Consider the following 19430-nt stretch of genomic DNA (forward strand, 5'->3'; position numbering starts at 1 on the left):
ATTAAAACACAGCTTGGACTAAGAAAAAAGAAACGACGAAATCGAATTTTCCTTCGCTTATCCCGACACAGATGTCAAGGCGAGCAAACGTTGTTTGTATCATTTCGAAAGATGAATAAACCTCGATAAGGATCTCGTGGAGCGAAGATCATCGATTCGCCGCGGAGAACGCGAAACAAAATCCAGCCTCCAAAGAACTCGACCGTGTCGCCTCTCTCTCTTCTCTCGTCACCTACCACTTTTTCCCGCGATGATAGCCGCCTTCGGGTACAACAACACCGCGCACCTAACCGCCGTGCACATGAGTATACATTTCTTTCGATCGAGCAGCCTTATGCTTACACAGAAACGCAGAAGCACCACCCTTCTTTCCCGATCGATCGACTCGATTCTTCTATTAATCGCCATCGGGTCAACAGCTCTTTCGTCGAGGTGTTTATATCGATAACAGAAAAGAAGGAAATTGTATAATTGTCTTGTAAAAGTTTAATTTTAAAATGAGGATGAAATAAATTTTCACGATCAGCAATTGAAACTTATCCTTAGGATCACTTTTCCAAATCTCTTCCCTAAATTACGAAATCCATAAATAGGTATGTTCGTGAATCAATTTCAAGCACGGAAGAGGATTCGCATTTAATTCGAGAAAGTTTATTACTGCACGATTTTATCGGGAGGGGATTCTCCCTACGATTCGCTCGTCTCCTACGTTGGCGAAATGAACGAGCGAGGAAGGGGGAATTTAATGGGGAATCGTGTAGGCACAGGTGCAGCTTCTGTCTAAATAAAATTAACGTCTCTCCGGCGAACGAACACTCGCACAATTCGAAAGATCGATCGAGATACGCGAAGAGATAACGACGACGCGTGGCTCGAGGAAAGATATTCGTGCGTATTGAAAATTAAATTCATCCTTGTGTATCGTATATCTCATCAATTCCGATCGAAATTTGTTCGAATTGTTTGCGGACAGATCGCAGCGCCACCGCATCTCATCAAGCGTTTAACCTCAAATTTTACTTTAACATCCATTTTTCGTCGTTCAATGATACGTTTGCCGTGCAAACACGTCGGTTAACACGACTTTCTCGGGAAAGGAAGCGTAGAGCGTAATTTTGGCAATCGGCTACGACACTGATAATCCTATATAATTGCGTACACACGCGGGAACGAAATTGGCATCGTTTCGTTCGACGGACGCGAGAGAGAGAGAGAGAGAGAGAGAGAGAGAGAGAGAGAGAGAGAGAGAGAGAGAGAGAGAAAGATAAGAAACAGAGAGAAGGAAAGCAAAGGGAGGTCAAAAGAAACGGTTACAAAGACGGACGCGCGGGTTCGAGGCGGCTAGTTAATGCCGGACATTAAAAGGAGAGACAAAAGACAAAACAACGGCACGAGTTTTAATAAGGCGGAGTACGGGATTGGCCGGCCAGTTGGCTTCAATCAAGTCCCCGCGATCTTCTTCTCCGCGCCATCTCCACGAGGCCTTTGCCCATACCTTTTCCTCCCATCTACATGCGAGTCGACGAATTAAAACGTCTCCAACCACGGGAGACGTTATGAATTATCATTACCATCCTCCTCCTCGCACTTTCTCGCTTTTGTTCTCTCGAAAAAAATTCAACTCCGCCAATCACGGCTCAATTTTTTATCATTGAACAAGATCAACGGCACTTTACTCGAACGACAATTCTCGAAGAGCACAATTTATACACAGTTTCAAAGATAGAACGGATACCGACTCCGTCATCGATCGAGTAAATTCTTTCTCTTGTTCTTCCATCCACTCGAAAGAGAATTCGATTAAATTGAGATTCGATTAAACTAATTCTAATCTTTCCTTTCGCAGGTTCGAGGACAATGCACACGTCCCTTTTTTATAAATCGTTAATCACTGCAATCGATTCGTTCGGTTCATCGAAACAATCGTTATTCAACGTGGCTTCGAGTTGGCTTCGTCTAATTCTTTCTTTTTATTATTTCGTCCCCTTGGAAAGAAAACGGGTTCGAGAGTTCGGGTGGCGGAGGTAGGGCAGCAGAGCACGAGGAAAAGAAGAAATCCGGGCTGCTCTGACGGGAAGAAAAACATCGATAAAAGCCGGGCTGGTAGTAACACTAGTGTCAGAAGAGGTTGGAGGATCCGGGCCAGACCCATTGGCGTAGACCGCGTCCTTTTTTTTTTTTCTTCTCTCTAGGCTTCGATCGATTTTCCTCGTACCGCTTGGTAAACGACGACGACAACAAACTTCTTTCGTCTCTTCCCCCCTATCCTCGAGAAAGCTATTAAATTCGAACGACAAAAGTTTCGATCCGTTTTCCCTCTCGGTTTTTGCCACACAAGAAAATTTCTTACGCAACTTTTTCGATACGTGATGGATAATTTAATTGAAACAACTTGATTTTGCAACGTGATTCTAGCTAATTATAGATATTATTAGAAAAGTGAAAAATAAAGCGAGAGAAATTAGGAGAATCGTCGTAAATTTCACGAAGGACACGAAGCGATTAATAATTATCATTTCTCGATAAGGAACAATGGTAACAATTAGAGTTTACGACTTCCTGCGCCATTGGAGGTTCCTTACGGATTAACGGAACTCCCACGCGGTCTGTACACGATGTCTTTCGAGGCAAGTTCACGAAGTCGTGCCGTTTCCACACACACGAGCGCCCTAAGTACGCCCCCTAGCTGCCAATGCCTTGTCAATGGAATATCAATAAAGCGTGTATATACGAGGAACGCTCGTGGCGCCGCCGCTTCACACGGCACGACCGATTATTTCTCCCGCTTTCTCGCCTCCTGAAAAACGATTCCTACGAAAACTAACACGATCGATTCTTTCTTCGCGAATAAGAAAGACTTCTCCGTTTTATCCTAGCTGTTGGTGTTTCGTGGGTTTAACGAGAAAGAGTTGCTCGAAGAGAATAACCTCACTTAGGGAGAAGTAAGAAAAATATGAATATGAAGCGAAATTATACCGAACGTAAATAGAGGACGGTATGAAACAAGACCGTAAAATGAGCTGTAGCTCTCTCAGGAGAGAGAAAGAGAGAGAGAGAGAGAAATTAAGTTTCATAAAGCACAAGCTGGTTATAATGATATTTGTTGGAGAGAAGAGGCGTTTAATTTATTCCACCGCGACAATGCCGCGGCGTACGTAAAAAATCTAAACCTCCCTCCCTCCCTCCCTTCCACCCCCCATCGGCCGACCAACGACTTCCCATTAATTTTTAACGAAGACTAATAATTTTTAATAAGGCGTAATAACGGTAATAAATATTAATTGCTGTGTCCTCGATGGGACACTTGAAAAATCGTGCCCCGCCCCGCTGTATCCCTCTATATATCGAGATAAAATAAGAATGAGAATTTTTCGATCGCGACGAAACAGAGAAAGGGAGAAGCGCGAAGAGGTGGCGAGACAGATGGTTTCCAGGACGGTTATTTTTTTCGTTGCGTTATTCTTTAATAATGTCACGCGTATGGGTGTGGTATAATAATTGCAAATGTATGCACTGGTGCAATTACACGTGCAAAAAAAAAAAAAAAGAACGTGATATGAAAAAAAAATTTCAAAAATTAACGCGCAACATTATTCTAAAATGTTGTTTGCAAATTAAGTCGTCGTAAGTGTACATAATGAGAATGAGGATTAAAATTTCGCGACACGTTCTTTATCGTATAAATTCTTTCAAAGTCAATAAAGATCGTTTCGAATGTATCGTTCCTCGTACGAATAGAATTTTTTTTCTTTTTTTCCCGTTTCGTCTCGTAGGAATCTTGGCGGGCAAACCGGAAATTACGCGCAAGTTATAAAGTCGCGCGTGTCGCCGATTATATCGACGATTAATCGTAAATATGCGCGTTGGACGATCACGACGTAAGAATATCGTAAGAAAAATGCCGTCATATACTAGAATTGCTAATAGAAACGAGGTAATATCTGGGCTGGCAATATATATATATATATGTACGCGTATTCCGGTATCCAACGTTGCCGCTTATCGAAAACCTTCATCTAAAAACTCTTCTCCCGTAATTAATGATCCCAGATAAATTTTCCATTGGCATCGACGCGAGAAAATGCGAGCTTTATACGCGTGGAAGAGACAAAAATCTCTTGATTCTAGCTAACCTGCCCTTGATACATTCTTTTTCATGTGTATAACAAACGTGTACATTGTTGACGATGGAATTGAAATGTGAAAACAGGAAAAAATACGAGAAAGGAAAAAAATCCAACGGATATCTGAACGAAAACATCGTTTCGTTCGTTGGATCGATAGAAAATTATAGAAATGCGTCGCGACGTCGAAAAACTCGGTGCTCGATTTACGAGCGATCGGATGAAAAATGTTTAAGCCGGTAATGCCGTTCGAGGAATAGTAGAGGTATACTTTTCTTGGGGGAGTGGAGAGAACGATACAAGCCCAAGATTGTAAAAAAATCTAGGGTCAACCGAGGCCGTAAATCTTCAGTCGTAGATACACGTGTGGAAAGAATGAAAACGAATCATGCACAACCCCGACACAACCTTTCGTTACAATGTTCCTTTGGGAACGGTTCGAGCAACCATCTCGTCGAACAACAATAGTTCGCGTGAAGTAATTTTACGACAGCAAGCAAAAAACTTTATTACCAAAGCTTTCTCGATAAACTGAGAAACTATCTTATCGACGAATTTATCGCGCCCACTGTTTAATCCTGTCGGCTTGCTACCGATTACGTTCTTATTTACTCGCGTTAGTCAACTTTAAACTTTTGCGTTAGTCAACGTGATTTACGTCACGTAAATTTTGTTTCTACAAATTTTTACAGTTCGACGACTCGTTCGAGCTCTTACCATGCGCGTTTCAAATTATCGCGACGACAGTTTCGACGATAAAACGATAAAACTTAACCTTACTTGGTTTTTCGAAAAATTATATTCTTTCCATAAAAGACAAAACGATCGAAATAATTTTCAAACTTTGGACGATCCGTCCAGATTTTTTTGCGCAAGAATATAACATCGACGATCGTGCGTGCAGCATTTCCGACGAGGTTAGAAAGTCCTACCACACCGATACCTGTTGCCTTGGCTTCCGGCTAAAAGCATCTAGTGGAATTTTGATTACGAGCAAACAACTGTCAATGATGAAACATTGAACGCGTGAACGATATAATTAATTATTTTCCCACGTGGAGAACTATGGAAATAATAAACAATATTTCTTCATATTTTTTTTATCTATCGTACGAGATGAAAAATTTCACATTATAGACAGACATAAAGTATCCAGGAGGGTACTAAAGAAAAGAAAAAGAAAGTTTCTCGTTGCTTCGCAATGATTCAAAATTACGGAGAATGTCGTGCATATAAACAAAACGAGTGAAAGTCTTTCGAAACGGTGCACGTGTCTCTCCGTTAATCGTATCATTTGACCGAGTCTAATTTCGAAGTAAAACGGAGGAATATCGTTTGCGATCTAATAACGCGACAAAAAATTCAAAAAATTGTAAAAATATTCCATAAATCATTTGGAAATCGGGTCCTGTGCGATATGTTTTATAGAACGAAACGCTATATCGCGAACATGATTCGACAACGCGTACAACCAATCATTAATATATATATAAGATACGAAAAATTATTTCGACGCAACCGTTTCCGTTATCGTTCACCCACTAAATCCCGTTCGACCCAAGATTCCTAAGCCTATTTAAATTTCTAGAATTGCCTCCAATTACCAACGAGTTACCCGATTCCTAAACAAGTGGCCAACATATCTCGAGTTTCAACTGGAAATATTAGCCGCAAATTAGAATTCCTAACCAAACTTTACTCGAAGGGTCGAAGGATTGCGCATGCGCGCACGGTTCGGTTCAACCGAAACGAACGTTAATCGCGGAGCGATGCGATCAAGTTCGATAGTTGGTTGTCACGACGCGTGCGCGTCGCCGAGCAAAGCATAACACCGAGGATTCGCCGGGCGACCGGCGTGTAACAAGGGCCGTAGAAGGCGTGAATAACTATAAATGGAGATGGATGGAAGGAAAGATAGCGGAGTTCCCCGTGTTGCGTTTCCCGTGTGTTGGACGACCGGTCGCACGAGTGACGAACCACCAACCGCTCGACGAATGCTCGCACGAAACGCGAGAAAAAGACAAAGGGGGGAGGGGAGACGAGGTAGCGGACGGATGGATGATAGTGGGCCGAGATGTACGCGACGGGAATGCCACTGGTCGCAAAAATGATCGCGACTCGAGATGCCTCGTTTCCTAGGAACGACGCGCGCTTCTTTCCTACCATATATAGTGGACTCTCTCAGCTCCGCTCGACTTCTGTATCGAAAATTTTATATTTATCCACGCGAGCTTCCCTATTACGGTTGCTACCTGTTCTCCAATCGCACATATCCACCTGATAGCGCGCCTCTTCTCTTTTCTTTTCTTTCCTTCTTTCCTTCTTTCTTTCTTTCTTTCTTTCTTTTTTCTTACGTATTCCGAACGTGACTTCGATAGGATTTTGTGACGTGTCGAGCGCGGAAAGAGGCTAGTGTAAATCATTTGTCTCTATCGTCTTGTAACCGTGCGTGATCATTGTGCTTAACAAGTTCCATATAAGACACGAGGGCAAACGAACTTTCGGTAATAAAACAAAAATCGATTCGTTTCTTCTCCCTTCTTTCTCAGACGCTTCGGTGTAAATTCAGATAAATATCCCGTCATCGCTTCGTCGTTTCGTACGTTATATTCTTCTTGTTATTTCAGAGAGATTTGTTTGTTTAAGTTTCCTCTCCGCTTAATCGATCGAAAAGTCAAAATACAGGCGAGAGAGAAAAGTGGATGTGGATAGAGGCGATGGATTTAAGAGCGAGATAAGATAGCTTACGAAAAGATTTGAGCGGGGAAAAAAGAAACTAGCAATATCTCTAATGTGACGCGTATTTCTGAATTACGCAACGATTAATTTATCATCTTCTTAATAATAAACCTTGAAAAGGTTACAAGAAACTAATTTGGTTTATCGAAATTTTTTTATCAATTCCAACAGCGTTAAAGGGGTCGAGTAAAAAAAAAAATTCTTATTTAAATTTATCGATGTTCTCGTAGCATATAGTATAAAATAGAGAAATCAAAAAACGAAAGTTAAAGATAAACGTAACGAAGGAAAATAGAGATTTGCGTGCAAACAAGTGTGGGAAATTGATCGATTCGCTATGTACTTCGATGTCGCGATTATAGCTCGTTAAAGATGATAATAGCTATGATCGCGTTGAAATAAATCGGGCAATTTGTAATTTGTATCTAAACATGTTATTACACTACGTTAGATACATTCTGATATCTCTCGATTCGTCTCGAGAGTTTACGAGATGCATTCATAGTTCAAATTATCCCAACGAGTTTTTACCGGCTATCTTCGTCGTATACGACATATTACGTTGGATCGATCGCTCGAGATGTGTATTCAGGGAAACAACAAGTTACAACAAATTACAAGTTATTCGTACAACTTGTACAATCTCTGGAAGAAAAGTTATTATGTAATACGAGCTCTTCTTTTATCTTTTTTCGATAGATAGCAGAGAAGATAACGATTGAAACGGTAAACAAACGAAAGGAAGCGTCACAGCGAGCGTGGTAGAGTTTAAGGCGAAATAAAATATTTATTTGGCAAGCGAACGGCACGAGACGAAAAATGAAACCAGACAAACGACTTCGTTTCAATTACTTTTCTTTCAACCACTTTGCCGCGTTGGAAGATTACGTTTCACGCACATCGATTCGACCGTCGTCGATCGGGACGCCGATTCATCACTGACAGAACACGAATCAATTTTTCGGGATAAACAATGCGCTTCCACTTTGTCGCACAACATCGAACCACGGCCTTCGATCGTCCACTTTCGACGAAGAAAAAAAAAAAAAAAAAGAACACGCTCGAGCTTTTGTCCGTACGTCCGTAAACGAAGCAACGTACGACGCTCGAGTAGCGCGTCTCGGCACAAACTGAATGTAAACTGACTACCGATCCACGCCACGGTGATCCAAGATGCCCGTAAGTGGCCGCTTTGCGTCCGATTGGTCGAGGCCACTCATCTTCTCTGCCAAACAGCCATTCAGCTGTAAGGACGCTTTCGCTCTTCTGGAGAATAACGCGGGTAATTTGAAATTACTTTCTATAACCTTTCGTCTATTTCGTAAACCGTTTGAAACCATTAGAATTAATCAACCGGCAATTGATGCTTCTATTAACCCAATTTTTCCCATTATAAAATCGTCCACTTTAAATTAATAACCGCGTATATATTTGCATTGAAAATTACGTAAATTCGAAACGAATTAAATTAGAGTTGAAGAATCGGTGTAAAAAGATTCTTCGTGTTACGCTAAAAAAAAATGTTTCGTAACGCGTTCAATCAATTACGTTTGTTCTTATTTGTACGTATAAATTGCGATAAATTCGATAAACTCTTTCGAAAATATTAATTTATCCATATATATTCGTATTGGAAATAATATAAAACGTAATAACAAACCTTTACCAATACATAGCAGATCATCGATTACGCAGAACGAGCGGAGAAAATATTGTTTGCAACAGGTTTGGTCGGCTCGTTAAAGGAAAACCGCAACAACTTCTCCCCGGCCAGTTGTCTCGTTCGATTAATTATGATTTAATTATCATTTGCACCAATTCGCTCACCACAATGAGAATAAACTCGACTAATCTCGCCTCGGAGTAGAGAGAAGGTTTTTTGCGCGGCGATTGTGCAGTATCGCGATGACGTCATAAATAGAAGGATACGCAAATCACGATATATACACGATTTAAAGCGCATTAAGCTCACTTTTTATCTCCAAGATAATCTATCCAGACAATAATAACATACTCACGTTGGTCGATAACTGGCTTGTCAACGAGTGGACCTTCTCTTGGGCGTCTACCAATTCTCGACGTAATTTTCTCAGCTCGTGCGCCTGTTTCTCCTCGGCTGAACTGTATAGACTGCTTGCTGTCGATACCAAAGATACAGAAGAACCATGGACTGAAGGCAAAAGAAGGGAAAGTTCTTCTTTTTCCGTTCATTTTTCACGAGAAAGAGAGAGAGAGAGAGAGAGAGAAAACAAACAAACAAACAAAAAAGTAAAAAATAAAAATGGAGGGTGAAACTTTTGTATATAACTTTAGATAGAATTTTATCATTTGCAATGAACGAACGTTTAAGAGGGGAAGAAAAATAAGGATCGTCTAAAATTTATTCAAAACGGAAACTTACTATCATCGTCCTTGTGCACGTGTTGGTAAAGATTAGGCGGTTGGCGGGAAGTGTGCGTGGGCGTTGGAGAGGTCGGCTGGGACCAGTGCTGGCCCGTGCACCCGGCAGATCCTACGGGGACACTGTAATACGGTTCAACGCCTACGCCCATCCCTATCCCGACTTCCTCGCCAACGGAGGATGAGGCACCACTTCCTCTAACTAACATTGACGGATACATTTTTTCACTTTTCGTGGATCTGCGAAAACAGAGGAGGTTTAACCGTCTGAATCGTTGCAAGAACTCACTCGCACTCGGTATTTACTTATGGATTACACCGAAAATAAACCGAACGTCTCCGCAAATTCGATCGAACGACGAAAGCGAAACGATACACTCGAACTGTTTCTTCGAAAGAAACGTTCCTTTCGAGAATCTTGTTTCGTGTATAAAAAAAAGGAAAAAAAAGAAAATGCCCGCATCAGAAAGCAGTTGAATATATCCGTGTTATTACGCTCGAAAATGGGGAAAAAGAGAATAATACATTCCTTACAATACAATTGATGTCGCGAAAACGGGGGATGCGAAGAAATCGTCCCATCTCGTCACAACCAACGCAAGTCTTACAATATTTACTCGAACTCGAGAGATTTCGATTTCGATCGAGTTCTTCGCATCCGATCAATTTGCGATTCGAGTGATGCGAACGTTAATTCACGCCTCGACATCGCCGAAAGGTAAACTCCTCTTCCCTTTCGTATACGTTCGTTCGTTCGATCGTGAAACGACCGGAAGGAAAGGAACGAAGCTCGAACGTTTCCTTTCGTCGTTTACGTTACGTTGAGCGCACAAGATCGAGTGGATACAAAAGCTTTAACATGCATTTGGCCAAGAAGCACAACACGGAATTACGCACAGAAATTGAATCGAGATTGATTTGAACCGAGTATAAAAATAATAATCGTAAATCCATCGAATCGAACGAATCACAAATATGTAAAGAACTCGTGTAAATGCACATGTATATGTGTGTGTGTGTGTGTACGTGTTTTCAGTGCGCATATAAATATAAATTGTCACACTCGTGTGAACGTGTGGGGGTCGCAACAACCCCAGGAAGGTTTCGTTCTTTCAATACTTATGCGTGGACACAACAGGCTCGACGAATTCGTGTATTCTAGATTTTCGCACTACCTTGGGAATGTCCTGTCCCGCAGATGGCTAAAACGGTATCAAATGATCTGCGTTATTTCACTGCGTTAAACGGTACGATACCTGTTCGTTGTGATTAATATTAATCGATTAAAAAAGAGAGAATGAAGGAGAAGGGAGAAAAAGCTGGATCGAGTTAACGAGAGAGAAATGCGGTGAGAAAAATTTTGCATCCTCTAGAAATCATGCATCTAATACATATGTATATATGATATGCAAATGAAAAATGTATTGTAAAAAAAAAAAAAAAAAAAAGAAAGAAAACTTGACATCGTACTTTATATATACTATAACCAAATTCCCCGTGTGAGAAGTGACGATGAACCGTGTTTTGTACGTGTATCAACCACATTCGATCACATTTACCTAATGGAATTGCTTCTGTTGAGCCGCGGCGGGGCCGGGGATCCCGTCGAGTCCCTTTGATGTATCAACAGCCGGGCGTGGGTCAAGCTGGCCCGATGCGAGCCCAAAGACTCCACGCTGTCCGCCTCGCACAATCCCATCCCTGGAAAACAACCAATTAAATCAAACCCGTCTTTCGATTTTTTAACACCTTAAACCTTTTAACCACGGTCGTTTTTGAAATTTACTCTGTATTATCGCCACGTCTCTTATTGACTTTTTCTATAATCTAGATACAACCCAATATTCTTTCTGTATCCTTTGCTATACGAATCCAATTAGCCAAAATCTGTTTCTATATTAACGCTCCGTACGCTCCGCTGCAAATGTTTTTAGCATACATGTATATCGGCAATTGTTATCTGTAGTTAAAACGTGCTAAAATCCGTACCATTTTTTGACCACTTTTCTGTGGTTACGAAGAAAAATAAATATTATGAGTTTAGAGCTGAATTCAGAGCGATACTGAAGACGTATTTCATTTCGAAGAGTTAAAAAAACATTATTACCCGGAAGACAATGTTGATTACGATTCTGACACTTCGAGTAACAACAGCGAAATTATTGACTATTCGTTGTATTCCAGATAGAATACATTGCTTTTAATGCATTGCCACAAAATATTTCCTACGTAATATTGAACATAGCCGATATTACAATACTTTGAATTATTTTTCACCGACGAATGTGGTAAATGAAATTACAAAAGAAACCAACAATTACGCAGAAAGACCTATCCTCTATCTCGGGCGGTCCAAAAAACTGCGCAGGCAGAGAAACGCGCGGAGCGCTAAGATACAAATGTTTTTTTTTTTGCAGCGGTCATTTGACGGTAGGAAATGTCGGTAAATTTAATTAAAATCTTCGAAGAAGGTCCGCCACCTTGGGAACGGCCGCTCGGCGTGTACGTGTTGCTGTGCCTCATCCAGGACGTGGTGTACGGGCTGTTGGGCGCGTAATAACCCTGGAGGTCGGGGGCCGCGTAATTGCTGCACGTGTCGCTCAGGCTTCCGTCCGACGGTTTGAGCACCCGCGGCGAGAACGAGGCGGCGGTTGGGGCGGCTGTTGAGCCGCGCTCCCGGTGATGGGCGGACGCGAACAGCGCGGTGAACTCGGGGCTGCCGGGTTTGGGCAGGCTCTGGGAGCCGAGCATGAGCCGGTCGCGCACCGACTGGGACAGCTGGCTGGCGCTCGGCCCGGTCAGGCTGTAGCTCTTGTAATGGTGGCCGGCCTGGCTCGGCGACGAGTTGGCCTGGAGCTCGGTGGTGCACGTTTGCGTGCCGCCCGATACTTTGACCTGAAACGACGAGATGATAGACGCTTGGGAAACGGGTGGACGTTTGCAACGCACCTTCGTCCTTGGAACGGCGCTGACTTGGGCGGTCCTCGCCGAGTCCTTGCCGCCATTTTGAACTCCGTTCGGGCTCGGGCTGGTGCCGGCGCTGTGCCTCTTCACGTAGCCGAAACTTTGAGGTACGCCCCTGACTTTCCCGCTCCCCGTCCCAGATGAAACTTTCTGCCCCTTCTCGCCGTTCGCATACTCGGCCATGGCCTGCTTCCGATGCTTCTCCTGAGACAAAGATTCTTATTATTCGACGCGAACTCTTGAAAATTAAGGGACCAAGTCTAGGCACAGGTGATTCGTTTCAATGATGTTAGAAATAATAATTTATTATATCGTTTGTACGAAACGTGGACAAAATCGAGCGGACACTTTTATGTATATTTTATGAGAAAGATTCGATAATTTGGAATCTTTTATTAATGGCCTCCGAGTTTTTCTAAGTTTTTCGTCAATTTGTTCAACTTTCAATTGCGATTCTTCCAAAAATATTCGCTTGTTAGTACGTTTCCCTGCGTTTTATAATTTTCTAATTTGCTTCGTTTTGATTCTTCTACATTTTCATTCGGGATATCAATGTATTTATCTACATTCATGACGCCGTCTACATAAGATATTAAATATCGTTAAAGTACGTCGAGATGAGTGTAAATTTTACGAACACCACTCTTAGAAAAAAAGTTATATTTTATGTGACGGCAGTATAACTTTGATTACTTTTGCAAACAGAGGCGATTAGATTTCGTAACTGAGCGAAAACTTCTTGTTTTCTATCAGACATGTTTATTTAACAATATTGAAGTTTTCAATACGAAGTAACCACGACTGAAACTAGGAAATTCAAAGATCCGTGTGAATGAACCTGGCATTCGAAAAATCGATACGGAGCGGAGCGGAGCTACGATAGACAAGAGTTGGATATCAACACGAGTAGTTGAAAAAGTAGCTGGTTAAAAATCTCGAATAATTTACTCGTTAAAATGCTCGAACAACATTTATTCGTAGCTGTTACAATCGATCCGCTTTTCCTATATAATCTCGACCGATTATTATTACGTTTCGAATTGCTGGATAAATTTAATACGATGAATTATCATTTGATGATCGTTCGAAGCGAATTATTATTTCTTTAATACATCATACGACAAGCATCGCTTGTTAATTCTCATCAAACTTATCCGTTAACCGGCGAAAAGCTAACCAGTAAGTTATAGAAAATAAAGTTACTTCGAGCAATTTGCCGGTTAAAACGCTGGAATAACATTTATTCGTTCGAAAGTACAATTATTTGATTTATTCGATTGTTAAAATTTTGCCCATCCACCGAAAGTACGAAAGTAAAAAGTACCGTTAGAAAAATGTTTCACCTGAGATCGCCTGGAGGGACTAGGACTCGGAGGCGCGCCCTCCTTGTCTCTCTCCCGATCCCTCGCAGCCCCAGCCTCGATATATTTCTTCCATTGCTGGCTGTTCGAGCTGCTGTTGGTCGCCGAGCTCGAGTTCAAACCCGGTTGCTGCTGATGCTTGAACGCCGAATTGTCGGTTTGCTGAGAGCTGTCCGACTTTTTCACGTGCGGATGATGCCCGCTTCCAGGATGTCTCGAGCTCACCACCCGATACACCAGGTTGCTGCCCTGCTGTGCACCTTGGGGGGTGGCCGAATTACCGCCACCCCCCACAATCACGCCTCCACCACCCGGCACCCTCTGTTCAAAAAAAAAAAATAAAAAACAAATTTCTTTTTTTCTTTTTCAATTAATTCTCGACAAATAGTCATCTCATCGCATAAAATGATGCCACTGAGAATACTACGAACGATTACAGTCGCACAAGAGATACTATGGTCGATACTATAATCGCTCTGCACAAGATGCCAATGAGGTATTATAGTCGGGCGTCTACAGTCTGCATAAAAGCGCTATATTGATGTACTGTAGACAATTATAGTTGCTCTGCATAAGATGCCACCGAGATAACTATGACCGACTATAGTTGCTCTGCCGCTGAGATAACTACGGCTGACTATAATCGCTTTGCATAAGATGCCATTGAAGTATTACGGGCGACTATAGCTTGCATAAGAGCGCTATTGACGTACTACGGATGACTATAATCGCTGTACACAAGATGCACAAGGTATTACGGGCGACTATAATCGCTCTGCAAGATGCCAGTGAGATATTACAGGCGACTATAGTCTGCATAAGAGCGCTATTGATATACTACAGACGACTATAATAGTCGCTCTGCACAAGATGCCAGTGAGACACTACGGCCGACTATAGTCGCTTTGCATAAGATGCCACCGAGATATTATGGGCGACTATAATCGCTCTGCAAGATGCCAGTGAGATATTATAGGCGACTATAGTCTGCATAAGAGCACTATTGATATACTACAGACGACTATAATAGTCACTCTGCACAAGATGCCAGTGAGATATTACTGGCGACTATAGTCGCTTTGCATAAGATTCCACCGAGATATTATGGGCGACTATAATCGCTCTGCAAGATGCCAGTGAGATATTATAGGCGACTATAGTCTGCATAAGAGCACTATTGATATACTACAGACGACTATAATAGTCACTCTGCACAAGATGCCAGTGAGATATTACTGGCGACTATAGTCGCTTTGCATAAGATTCCACCGAGATATTATGAGCGACTATAATCGCTCTGCAAGATGCCACCGAGATATTATGAGCGACTATAATCGCTCTGCAAGATGCCAGTGAGATATTACAGGCGACTATAGTCTGCATAAGAACGCTATTGACGTACTACAGACGACTATAGTCGCTCTACATAAGATGCCACTGAGAATACTACGGCCGACTAGTCGTTCTGCATAAGATATCCTTTCGCTACTACGACTATAATTATTCTGCATAAGATGCCACTGAGGATACTACCGGTGACTATAATCACTCTGCATAAGATGCCAATGAGATACAACAGATGACTATAATCGCTCTGCACAAGATGCCACTAAGATACTTGCTGATTATAGTCACTCTGCATAAGATATTCTTTCGCTACTATGACTATAATTATTCTGCATAAAATGCCACTGAGGATACTATGGGTGACTATAATCACTCTGCATAAGATGCTAATGAGATACAACAGATGACTATAATTGCTCTGCACAAGATGCCACTAAAATACTGGCTGATTGTAGTCACTCTGCATAAAATATTCTTTCGCTACTACGACTATAATTATTCTGCATAAGATGCCACTGAGGATACTATGGGTGACTATAATCGCTCTGCATAAGATGCCACTGAGGATACTACGGCCGACTAGTCGTTCTGCATAAGATGCAACTGAGATACACAACAGATGACTATAATCGCTCTGCACAAGATGCCACTAAAATACTGGCTCATTGTAGTCACTCTGCATAAAATATTCTTTCGCTACTACGACTATAATTATTCTGCATAAGATGCCACTGAGAATACTATGGGTGACTATAATCACTCTGCATAAGATGCCAATGAGATACAACAGATGACTATAATCGCTCTGCACAAGATGCCACTAAGATACTTGCTGATTATAGTCGCTCTGCATAAGATGCCACTGAGATACTACGGCCGACTAGTCGTTCTGCATAAGATGCAACTGAGATACACAACAGATGACTATAATCGCTCTGCATAAAATACTGCTCATTGTAGTCACTCTGCATAAGATATTCTTTCGCTACTACGACTATAATTATTCTGTATAAGATGCCACTGAGGATACTACGGGTGACTATAATCGCTCTGCATAAGATGCCGATGAGATACTACGGTCGACTATAGTCATTCTGCACAAGATGCCCATGAAATATTATGAGCGTTTATAGTCGCTCTGCGTCATAAGATGTCACTTGAATACTATGGTTGACTATAATCGCTCTGCATAAAATGTCACTAAGATACTACACCCGGCTCTAGTCACTCTGCACAAGTTGCCAATAAATAGGTGACTATAGTTAGTTTGCATAAGATGCCGCGCATCGTACGAGAGATTGAAGTCGATTATCTTTCTCTAAGGAAACGTAGAGCATCGATATTTTCTTTTTATCGTCAATCTTTTTTCTCGATAAACATCGTCGAAGACGTTGACTATCTTTCTCGAGTACCGTGCATATTTTTGGCGGAGAAGTCGGCCGTAGTGGCGAAAGGGTTAAGGAGATATCGATGTCGGCGCAATTGAACCCTCGCGACCTGGGTCAAGGACTTCCGGTAAAGTTGATTTCGCTACTATCGATTCTCGAGGAGGTTTGCCCGCGCGGTCGGAGGAACCCTCGTAGCATGATTCAGAACGGGGCGCCGCTACGGCGGCTCCTCCAAGGGGTGTAAACACTGGCAAACCGACTTTTATCCGCTCGATTCTCCAACGATTTAATATCTCGAATATTTCTCCCTTTTCCAATTTCAAATCTAATCAAAATTAGAAAAGCTTTGAAATCGGAAAGAAATCTTTTTTGCGAAAAAAAATTATTCACGATTAAATTAGACATTGGAAGATTTCGTTCGTTGGATACTATCTTTGAACGAATCTTTAACTGTTTGTACTTGTATTTATATTTAAGAAAGTTACGATCGACTTGGAATTCAAATGAAAACATTTTTCTGGGAATATATTAACTTATCGTTTTAGCAGAAAAAATTTAAAAAATAAACAAATCTCGATGCCTCGATCAATGAAAATCTATATGACATATGTATATTTATATTTTGATTTTTAAAAAATAAATAAAACTTCTAAATTGGAAAAAACTCATAGGACACGGAAAAATAAACAATCAAAAAAGTAAAAATGTATGTACAAGTATTGAAAAAATATTTTACAGTTTTACATTGTACGATATCGTTCAAACCAGTCCCCAATATATATACACAATAACTATAAAGAAATTTATATTGTCTTTTACTTCTTATCTTTCTCTATTCTCAAAGATATTTTTGAAAATAAATGCGAACAAAATCAATAGCGAAACACACGAATGCAAGGGAAAAAAAAGGTTTCAAATCAACGAATCGACGAAAGCAAAATAAAACGAGTCATTGATCTCGGCTCTTTCCAATCCATCTCTCTCTCTATCTCTCCCTCTGTTCACGCGACGTTACACCATACGTACGTGTATACCAAGTGACTCATGGGGGTAGAAACGCTACCTCAGGTTTTTTTTACTACCCAGATCGTAAACGCAGTCCGAGAAGGCCACGACAAAAGATCCCCCGTGGGTCACGAATCGCGACTTTTTCTCTCACCGCCCTCTGCAAAAGCGTGCCGACTCGAGTCGAAGCCAATTTTCGAGCTTGCATCACGATCAACGGGAGGAGTTAAATTAAATATTTCGGCCAGTATATCGAAAATTCAAACGAACGTTTCTTTCTTTCAAGCGCGAGACGGGGTTTTTTTTCGTCGAGAATTTTTCATTCTTTCCCCCCTCGATTATTTTCAGAAATCCCCCTCGTGTCCTTTTTTTTTTAACGCGGTGAACGTTATCGTATTGAGAGCTAAATTATAGACTTGTTATAACGAGTGATAACTAGAACATTTTTTTTTTTCGATAAATTTTTCTAATTCTTTCGATACAGATCGAAACTTACCATTTATTTAAACGTTGACGTATTTCTATCGCCATTTAAATTCCTCGTCCACTTCGATTGTATTCTATATTCGAATCATTATCCGTAACAGCAATCGAGTCGAACGATTATCGCGTTAATCGCACGGCAACGCGATAATTCGATCGTAATTCATCGATTGGAAAAAAAACACGCGGTTCTGAACCGCGCGAAACCGTCCATAATCACGTGTCCACGCGAGTTTTCAAAGGATCGATAAGGGCGAGATACCTGTGTGAACGTCGAATGCGTCATTGCACGGGATAATTAAGGGATAGCCCTCGAGCCACCCTTGTTACGACCCTCGACGACTAGTGCGATTTAACATACAGGGACGCCTATTTGTTTTAGACACTGCTCGCTCGATACGTTAACGTTTCAAATACCTCTCGACATGTCGTTCGATCGAGATGTCGTTTCGAAATTTTACACGGTTAAATCGCACGTATAATCTCGCCTATTCAACACCAGATATTTGGTAACAGTTTTTCAGAAGAAGAAAAGCAGCGCGGAGATGTTTGATTCCTGTCGCGTAAACATGGACATCGCTTCTTATTGGCAACGTCGAAAAAACACGAGAGGCCGCAAAAAAACGTTCGCGGACGAAACGAAACCGCAAGCATATACCGTACATGTAAACATTCGTTTTGAAACGATACGAAATATCCACGTGGAAGAAACGGTTCATCTCGAAAGCTAGGCTGAACACAGAAGGCAGAGGGGAGAAGGAGGATCGTCGCACGACATTCTACGCTTTCGTTCGATGCGAACGTTTTCACGAGTCGGACGAACGTTAACTGGCGAGTGCGAGGGTCGACGATCCATTGCTCACCGGCCCTCCCCCCCACTTTACACCACGATACATACAGCTCACTAACGCCTGGCTACCGAATACTACCTCTCCACCGGTTCTACAGGCTCTCCCAAAAAATATCATCGAATCTGTTTACACTCGTATTTATATTTGACAAGGTTACCAATCAAGAGTCCCTAGAATGTAATTATATTATACGTATATTTACTAATGTAAATACGCGTATAATAATAAAATGTAGAATGGCGACTATCTGGTGACATAGTCTTGTTATTTGTTATGTATTTGAAAATATATCTCCTCCCTTCGTTATAAAGAAGTAAAAGAATCTGATTCTGGTGTACGAATAACATGTTAATTTTTGCTAATATCGGCTGTGGCTTATGTACCATTAAAATAAAAATAAAATAAATATGATAAAAAGAATCTTGTAAAATCGAATATCACTTCGATAATATATGATTTAAAATTAGAACGTATATACTTATTTTCATTTTATTTTTCTTATCGTCGATTATGAAATGCATACTTTGTCGAAGTGCTTTTATCCTTTTAACCTTCTACCTCTTATAGTTCCTCGAGAAAAAGGCGCGTTGAACAAAATGTTGACGAATATAGCGATAAAATTTTGAGATTTTAGGATTCTTATTTTGTACACTTCTCGAAATTTATAAAATAATCAGGATCATATCGTCTAGCATTATGATTTTGATTTTGGTAAAATATTTTTTTTTTTTCGTTTTTTTAGAGCGATCTGCTGTGTTAAAAGTACAG

The 19430-nt window shown here is 41.2% G+C and overlaps 1 protein-coding gene across 6 annotated transcripts in view; it reads right to left on the minus strand.

The window, feature by feature from the left end:
• sick (sickie) overlaps positions 1 to 19430 on the minus strand; it is a 116253-nt gene that overhangs the window by 28075 nt on the left and 68748 nt on the right. For 5 of the 6 annotated variants that reach the window (XM_086908186.1, XM_086908184.1, XM_086908187.1 and 2 more), the window contains 7 exons: positions 13571 to 13909; positions 12213 to 12431; positions 11744 to 12158; positions 10823 to 10964; positions 10439 to 10465; positions 9265 to 9503; positions 8882 to 9033 (listed from right to left, as the gene is read on the minus strand). In XM_086908186.1, the coding sequence (XP_086764312.1) occupies positions 8882 to 9033; positions 9265 to 9503; positions 10439 to 10465; positions 10823 to 10964; positions 11744 to 12158; positions 12213 to 12431; positions 13571 to 13909 (1533 nt within the window). The remainder of the gene's footprint in view (positions 1 to 8881; positions 9034 to 9264; positions 9504 to 10438; positions 10466 to 10822; positions 10965 to 11743; positions 12159 to 12212; positions 12432 to 13570; positions 13910 to 19430) is intronic. The other variant, XM_086908185.1, reaches the window with a different exon arrangement.

This window comes from Apis florea, unplaced genomic scaffold (genome assembly GCF_048593485.1).
Source record: "Apis florea isolate Af1SG1 unplaced genomic scaffold, ASM4859348v1 contig_3068_pilon, whole genome shotgun sequence".
In the NCBI taxonomy this organism is placed as follows: Eukaryota; Metazoa; Arthropoda; class Insecta; order Hymenoptera; family Apidae; genus Apis; species Apis florea.